An 8,683-nucleotide genomic window follows, 5' to 3' on the forward strand; every position below is an offset into this window, starting at 1 on the left:
ACGGCTGCAATGTCGCAGTGCATCAAGGTGAGCAGGCAGGCGAGTACCAGCTCGCCCGCCCTGGCCCCAAGCCTCGCCGCTTCCTTCGTGCTCCCTGCGTTCTTCCCTGGGGCCTGCTTTGCCTCCTCCCTCCCCCCTCTCTTGGTCTTCTCCCCCACTTCTCTCCTTCCCGCTTCCCAGCTCCTTGTCACCCATGAAGCCTGTTTCCTTGTTTCTGGGGCCATGTGCTTTCTGGTCTGACCTGTCAGCCTCTGTCTTTCCAGTCCGTCTGTCTTCCCCCTTGTGTGAGACTTGTTATAGTATGACGTTTTATATTATTGCTAGGAGAAAGGAAGAGCCCCGCTTCCTTTTCCCCTTCTAACTTTGATGTGTCTATGCTTCCCAGCCTGCCTTTGCACCCTGTTAACAGCCTCAGCCGCAGCAATCCAAAGACTACCTAGCACTCCTTTCCTGCTTTGTGGAACTGGTTACTAATCGCTGTTCTGGCAACTGTTGCTGTGTTTCTTTCTTCCTATGCTTGATCCCTGTTGTTTCTCAAGTTAGAAAAAATCGAGGGGCAACCAATAGGTAAGGAGGGGTTAGGACTCGAAGAGAGCTGTGTGTAGGAAAGACTTAGCTGTCATGTGATTTCTTCCTCTCCCTGCCTTTCCTTGAATGTCATTTGGCTGGTATTTCCTGGTAGATGAAGAGACTTCCTGTTGTGGTTCTGCAGGGGGAGGGTGCTAGTTGGAATGGCTGATGCTGGATTTGTTTGGATTAGTGGAGTCTGGTTGGTTGGTTTCCAGCTAAGCTCAGGAGCTGGCATGTTCTCTCTATGTGTGATTGTTTTGTTTCTGTCAGTGGCTTGACCCTTCTTGTGAGAGCAGAGGAAGAGGTAGGGTTCTGCTGCTTACATTGTAAGAGAGGAAGTTATGATGACTTTTGCTTTATGGTAGCAGAAATAAGGAATAAGATGGCAGTTTCTCTGTGTCAACTCTCAAGCAGTCATAGGAACTCTGTGGCTGGCTCTTTGACTCATTCTAGATGGTGAAAAAATTGGAGGACACAGAAAACCCTAAATCTAGTTAATGAATCTGAATTCCTAGTCCATGTGAAGATACTACTTGTGTGTATGCTGCTTGGTCTGAAATTGTGTTGAAGACCATATAATAACTGTTTCTTTCAGGTGTATGCTTCTTTGTAAACTGACCCGAAGTGATGTGAAATAGTAATAACTTAAGGAGATCTGCAAAACAATTCAGTTATTCATGTTAATGTTGGCTTGAATGCAGAGGGGAGCTGACAGGCTGTCTGAAATTAGTCTGGTTTTGCATCAGTTTTTGTTGTCTTAAAAGTTGGGTAATGTTAGCCACTAAGTTAACTCTGCTTTTGTGGAATCTTAAGATCATGACAAAAACCACTAAAACATGAATACTTTTAGAAGCCGTACCTGAACCGGGTATATTATTTTTGTATTATCTTGGACATCTTCTTTTGCATCTGGAGCCTTGCTTATATTTTCAATGAAAGAATTTGACGATAGCATCAGTTTGAGCTGAAAGAGTGGGAATGAGAAAAGTCTATTTTATAAAGTATTCCTAATAGAGATGCGCTTCAGTAAATTTGGTACAAGAGTATTGAACTTTTTTTTAAGTTAAAGTCTGAATCTGGCAGGAAGTGTGCCAGGTACTGCTGCTTCTAAATCCAGATGCTCTTGTAAAGTTCTTAAGGAGAACTGTATATTTTGATTTACTGTGTTGTCGGATGTTTCATGTTTTGGATTTGATGCATGATGTGAATGAAGGTAGCAGAGGAAGCGTGTGCACTGTTCTCCTAGTGCGTCTGTAGTCAAAGTAGTGGTCCTCATGGTTAAAGCTGGTAGTCCTTATTTGAAGTTCAGATAGCAGTATTAGCCACGAGACTTCTTTTAACTAAATTTTTTATTGTTATAATTTTTAATTCAGATGGAACTTCTTTCCAAGTGTTAAGCCATTGGGAAGTTGTGAGGGACACAATCTCTTCCTGTGTTTAAAGAAGCTTTGCGTTGTAGTGGAAGTATGAAGCCAAGGAAGTCCTGGAGCTGAATAAGCAATATCACAGCGTGTCAGAGTGCAAGCCTGGGGGTGTGTGAGCCTCTGTGAGGTTCTGGGCCTGCGTTGTTACACTGGCAGATATAAAAGCTCTTCACTTCACCTTTGGTCTTCGCCCAACTCCCATTGCCTTTGGATCTAATTGCCAGCTCGGTCTCTGAGTTGCATTCTGTAATTAGTTTCTTACTCTGCACTGTCACTAGCTAATCTAAATGTGTGATTGCGCATTTAAAGTCTCCCTTTTAATTTCTAAAGAGGAATTTGAAGTCCCCATCATCTGTGATTAAGAGAGATGCAACGAAAACAAGATGTTTTTTCTCATGTTAAAGAACTTTATTGTGCAGTAGAAAGGGCTTATCAAGATAGTTTGGTCTGTCAGTACTTGGATAATGTGTTTGAAAATCTGATGACTGCTCTGGGTATGACTACATGCATGTGTATAACAGGAAATTATTTCACTGACTTTCCTTCATAGAAGGAAAGGTATATTAGCCAGATGTTTTTAATGCTACTATTGCATAACTTTATGCTTTTTTCCCCCTTTCAGGCTAGCACAAAACCAATAATATTTTTGTGTATATACTAGAATATACTAATTTAATCTTAGCCTTCCTCCTAACTGTTAACTTACCATATGTATTTTTTTCCTAGTCACACACTTAAACCAGATTTCCTCATTTAAGTAACGTATGATTGTTTGGAATTGAGGTATTAAAAATATGATGTCAGATTTCTTATGAAATTTTTTTTTCCTTAATAGATGATAGTCTTACTGAGATATCTGCATGTCTCAATCTCAGTCCTAAGGGTTTATGTTGTGGCATGGTTATAGTTGCAACTAATCATAGCCCTGGTGCTCAGTTAAGTTTTTAGTTACAGCTCCATACAGCTGTTTTTTCCCCCATTTTCAGGGGGGGAAAAAAGGCAAATTTTGTATCTTTGCTCAGTTTATTATGGATGTACTAGTGAAGACCAGTTATTTTGCTTACAGAGGGTGAGAGAACGTGATAGTAACTAAGTGTATGAATGTCTTCGTACAAAGACAAATACTGATCTGTGAGTTGTTTTTAGTTTTCTCTTAAAAAAGACTTTGCTATAAATTAAGGATGTTAGTTACTGTGTTTTACCTGGTTTTCTGGTAAATTAATAGCAAAACAGATAAATTATGAAACGTTGATGCTTTTGAATGGTTAAATTACTTTTCAAGCTAATCAGTATTCTTTTGTTATTTGCCAAATTTATTTAACAGATTTTGCGTAAATTTTTATGTGGAAGCTTGTTGTACTTTGTTTCCAAGTACTGTTATGATAGGATTTCACGTGCAATGTATTGATGTCAGTTTGACTTACTAAAATTATGTGAGATCAACTAACACTAAGCTTTTTTATAATATTCATATTAATTGTACTGTAGTGCTGCTTATATTTGCTAAAGTATTTTGTCTTGTTCAAAACAGCTTGCTATGGAATTGTTCAAGTACCCACTGGACCTTGGTTTTGCCGGAAGTGTGAGTCTCAGGAAAGAGCAGCCAGAGTGGTATGTGCTTTGCTTTATTAAGTAGTGCCAGTTATATTGCTTGTGTAGACGTTATTTATCTGAGTATCCCAGTAATAGTAGAAAATAGCTTAGCTTTCTGTCGTAATTCCATCTAGATGCTATTCAGAAAGACTTTTTTTTTTTAACTTTTTATGTGGAAATATGTAAGTGTCTTTTATGTATTCTCACAATTTCTGTGGTGTGTATGAAGTTTTTTTAGTGTGGGTTTCCCTTCCCCTATCCACAGCCATTTCAAAGATTATTTTCTTCTTATCTGTGGTGTGGGTTTTGTGTAATTTTGTCAATTTGACATGTGTATAGTTAGGTATGGGGAGGAAGTAAAACCTGTGTCCAGTTTCCTTTTACAGCAACTCTAGGTTGCCATTTGGAAGCTTTAGTCTAGGAGCACTTAACCAATTAATATTGCTTTTAATGTCGGAATCTAATGCTTACTTGGAATGTGATAGTTCTAACTAAAGGAACATTTTCTTTGTCCTTTCATTTTTTTATGGTAAATATTGGCCATTCAGATAATTATTCTGAACAACAACAAAAAACCTTTTTTTTCTTCTTGATGTTATGATTTGTTGTGTTGTTTGTGTGTTTTTTTTTTTTTGTCAGACTTTCATGTTATTAGATCAGGCTGCATGATGTCAGGCATTTTTAGAAAATCTTTTTTCTTGTTACTTGGCACTTTTTCATTTGTCTTCCAGCAAAAGATTGCAAAACATTGTAAAATCTTTTGCTTGAAAAAAAGTGAGAGTGTTTAGAAGGAAAAAAACTGTTCCTTTGCTTCTGAAAACATTTTTTTGTACAAAAGTTGGGAGAGGAGGGGATGCAGCATCTTAGGACAGTGATTAAACTGTTTCTAACTAAAAGCTAATGAAGAGCCTGAGACCAGGTTTTGTGACTGTCAGAGTGTTTGCATGAACTGTTTGCTGTACCTATTTCCTTTTCTTATATGAAGTACTATAGAAATGGTAGGATGACTTAATATTTTGTGAATTTTTGGTACAGGACTGAAGGAGCTTGTTCCTCTACTTTTTCCCAACTTGACACTAATGTTTTCACAGTGCCCTAGTAACCCAGACTTTGTCACCTGTTGGTGAGAACAGGAACAGATTGATTTCTGTATGCTCTCAAAATATTTTTCATCAAAAAAGCAGACCTTTCTAAAGAAAAGGCTGTTTCTTTTCCTATGAAGACCATCAGCAGTATGAAGTTTTAAGAGTAGTATTTTTTAATGTTACTGAATTTCAATATATGCAGTTGCCAGCAAAGCTAGAAATCTAGAGGAGGAGGAGGAGGGAAGAGAGATGGTGGCTTGAAGGAGGATTTTTCTGGTGTACGATGAGGCATTCTCATCAGGATTTAGACTATAGTTACTCCTAGCTTCTCCTGACACAGGGAATGAACTGTACTGAGTTCTAAAACAGATGGTGTCTCACTGCGTTTTGGTAATTTCTTGAGCTTATCAAAGAGAATAGCTTTGAGAGCTCTGATAGGCATTATGCTGCTTTTCTTTGCTGTTTGAATTAAGGAGTAGTGATGAACTTAACTGAATCCTCTGCTCTGTGTATTCTGTTCTTGTTTCTGCCTAATGGGGTCTTCTCATGGTACAATTCAAGTTGATTACTGACCTTGATGTGTATTTTTTTTTTTTTAAATCTTTCCCATTTGTAATACAGGGTGGGTTTAAGTGGTTCTAGGTGAAACTGATTGCATGTGAGGTAAACCAGATCAATTGAACAGCTGAAGTTTTAACAACTACTTGTACATTAGTGAGTTAGAGACATCATGGCTGTCTCTGAGATGTCTTGGAGAAGCCCTTAGCATTCAGAAGCTGAACCGAAGCTCTGACTTCATTATGAAAACTAGAACTTCATTGCAACTGGTTTTTATCAGAAACAGGTTTTAATGCACTTACTTGCGAAAGCAAACCTCGTTATCACTGTAGGAGACTGAAGCAGAATTTTTCTGTTGGCATTTTTGTCTAGAAACAAAACCCAAAATAAAGTCAACCATATTACATTGAACTCTTTCTACCTACTTATTGTTAATCTTTAAAAAGACTCTTGCAGTCAAGGCATATTTTTGCATGTTGATGCCATTTCTGTTGTGTGGATATGGTGATTTTATTTATTTATTTATTTGTTTATTTACTGGGCAAATAAATTCATTCTGCTAAGAGACTTGGGTTAATTGCATCGGAGCCAGTCTTGCTTTAACAACTGAAAGAAACAGACTAACTCAGGAGCATGTAACTCTAGTAGGTGAGTCACTGGAGATCTTGAGTTGGAAACACATTAGAGCAGTTGGCTTCCCATATACTTTCAGCTGTTATGTGCTGATATCTGCTGTGTTCCTTTTCTCTTGTGTGCCTCCCCTAAGCTGTTATGTACTGCCTGGCATTGAAAGCAGTGGCTGATTGACTTATTTTCAGCCACACAGGCCTCCTGGCTGGTTAACTTCTGCATTTTTGATAGTGAGGTGATAGCCAGTGTCTTGGGTTTGGAATGATCTGCTACTAGCTGGAAAGTGCAGTTCCATGCCTGACAAGTCATAATGACTCTTGGCTCTAGTAGTGTCATGTTTTTGTGTGCATGAGAGAAACAGGGATTTTTGTAAACATGAACTGTTTGGACAATGGACATGTTGACGTGTCTGTTAATGATTTAAAATGTATTATAATTGTGCACGTGTAGTACATAATAAGTAGAATGTTGTAATCCCAGTATCTGCTTTTTGCAATCATTAAGTTTCTAAGTACTACTTGAAAAGTCTTAATTTTCCCTAAATCAGCTAAGCCTTATCTTAGCTGACCCCTGATGAGCTTGGAACTTGAGCCTCTTCAAGATGAATGTCAAGTGCTCCCAGTTTTGCTTGTGTCAGCCCTAGCTGCTGTTACCCTGCCTAGTGGGCCCTTTTGATGTCTTCAGATGCACCTGAACTTCTGAATCAAAAAGCAGGGCAGGTACATGTTGATGTAGCAAAAAGTGATATTTGGCTTTGTATGATGAGGTGTACACCTGGAGTGGTGTGTAAGGGACTTCAGGTCCTGGCGTGGGAAATTGAATGGTGAATGAATTGGATGGATGGTTTTGTCCAGGGGCTGATAGTACTGCTATCCGTGGAGAGACTAGAGAAGCTTAGTTTAGGAATTGTTGTACAACTGTTGTACCAAAAGATTTCCCTCCCCTGCCCCCCCATCATCCTAATATGTGCCAAACATCTTTCTTCATAATTTTTAGAATGAATGATGTTATGTAGCAGGGTATAAGTAGACAATGTGTTTATAGTTTACTAGAAGGTACTACTGTTTTTTTATCATGAAGGAGCTGGGATAATCCATGTGATAGAGATACCAACCAGCATAGAGGCATCCAGTATTTGCACAGTTAGCTTGGTGAGGCTTATTAGTTATGTGTAGATGTTGGTCCTTGTGAGTCCAGCTCTATTCAGAGAGACCAGGAGATCTCAGTACTGAACCTCAGTGTTACGAATTCCAGGAAGTTTTACTACCTGAAGCACAGCTCAGATTCTCCATGTGAAGTTAGATTGCTTACAGCCTCGCACATGAATTAATGGGCTGTTGATCTGTTTCACTGGAACATGTACCTTAGAAGCCTGTTTTTGTGTCTGGAAGAATCAGTTTGGGCATGGTACAAATTACTCTGTCGTAAAGGTAGTTTTCTCCGCTTGGCCTTTCTGTGTTAGTTTTTTTTGATGGGGTGGCTTATGAAGTTGAATAAAGTATTGACCTAGAACTGAGTAGGGATATTTGTGTGACACTACAGCCTATTTAGTAAGCCACCTGGATTTTAGTCCTGGGGAATGTGTTGAGAAGGCTGTGACACCCTGTGGAGCTAGCCACGTAAGATTTGAGGCAGTATTGATTTGGATCTGAGCTGTATCTTTTGTAACTGGAGTCTCTGCACTTGCACACATTTCTCAAAACTGGATGTGGAAACAGAAAGACTGGCATGGCAGAGTCAGCTGGGATTGTACACTACTCAATGCGTCAGGGTTCAGAGCTGTAGAATTGCAGCTGTACTGTTTACCTCCAAAGCCAATTCAGGTATGTTGTGCTTTCATAGTGATAAATTCCTGCTAGTAATTCTGCCAGGCCTGAGCCCTTCCTGCATCTGTTGCACAGTTGAGCTGCAGTCTTAACTCTTGAGATTTTTATTTGAAAAAACAAAAAAAATGTTTAATACCAGTTTTAGTTGTGCTGCCCAAGTTCCCTTTTTTCAAAAATCTCATCACGTGCATCTACAGGTTTGTTATCGTAGAGTTGCTTCTAAGAGTTGTATGATGTATCTGTAGTTTTAACACGCCATCTCCAGCTTTTATGTAGTATAAAATAACCATAGGTGTAGTATTGCTTGCCTTTTGCCTAAACAGAGGGAGGCAAAGGAGGAGGAAATAGGGATGTAGGCTTTCAATATGCAGATAGGTTTGTCATCAGAACTCTGACAGCTCTTGCTCAATAGGCTGCCTCTTGGGGAATGTGTGCTGTGCCTCTGCTTAGAATCTGTTTTGGTGTGGTTCTTACACCTGTACCTGTAAACTGGAATGCACATGGATAAATATGATCACAATAGAGGTGGACCTTAATTTTAATCTTAATTTTAGAAGAAGAAAACTTGCTGTTTTCTTTTTTCTTCAGTTTGAAATACTGGACACAAGGTCATTCAGGACTAACTTGTTCTCTTTGAAGATAGTTCTTGAAACAATTCTTAAAGAAATTTTGAAATTAATGTGTTTTTAAATGTGTATCTGTAATTCTTCTTAAAGGACATTTTATATAAGAATATTACTACTTCTAAGAATTCTATAGCCAGTAGTAGGCGTTTGCTTTAGTTTCGAGTATACAAGAGAAAAAATTGACCTGTGTGTTTTTGTTATTTGTGTGGCTTTTAGAGTGGTAGAACAGTGAACTTCTAAATAAGAGAAGGAAAAGTGACTGTAAAGTACAAATTGCTAGTAGTTTTTTTTTATATAAATATGAGAAGCTGCTACTTAGTAGCAATATCCTCCTGCTTTCTCCTCCCCCCCCCCCCCAAAAAACCAAACAA

The 8,683-nt window shown here is 38.7% G+C and overlaps 1 protein-coding gene across 1 annotated transcript in view; it reads left to right on the forward strand.

Moving 5' to 3' along the window:
• Positions 1 to 5: 5 nt before the first annotated feature.
• LOC103776471 (protein AF-10) overlaps positions 6 to 8,683 on the forward strand; it is a gene marked incomplete at both ends in the record, with an annotated part of 69,065 nt that continues 60,387 nt past the window's right edge. Inside the window, 2 exons of the mRNA XM_008943982.1 lie at positions 6 to 27; positions 3,526 to 3,605. Coding sequence (XP_008942230.1) covers positions 6 to 27; positions 3,526 to 3,605 — 102 coding nt within the window. The remainder of the gene's footprint in view (positions 28 to 3,525; positions 3,606 to 8,683) is intronic.

This window comes from Merops nubicus, unplaced genomic scaffold, assembly GCF_000691845.1.
Source record: "Merops nubicus isolate BGI_N331 unplaced genomic scaffold, ASM69184v1 scaffold22327, whole genome shotgun sequence".
NCBI classification, from domain to species: Eukaryota; Metazoa; Chordata; class Aves; order Coraciiformes; family Meropidae; genus Merops; species Merops nubicus.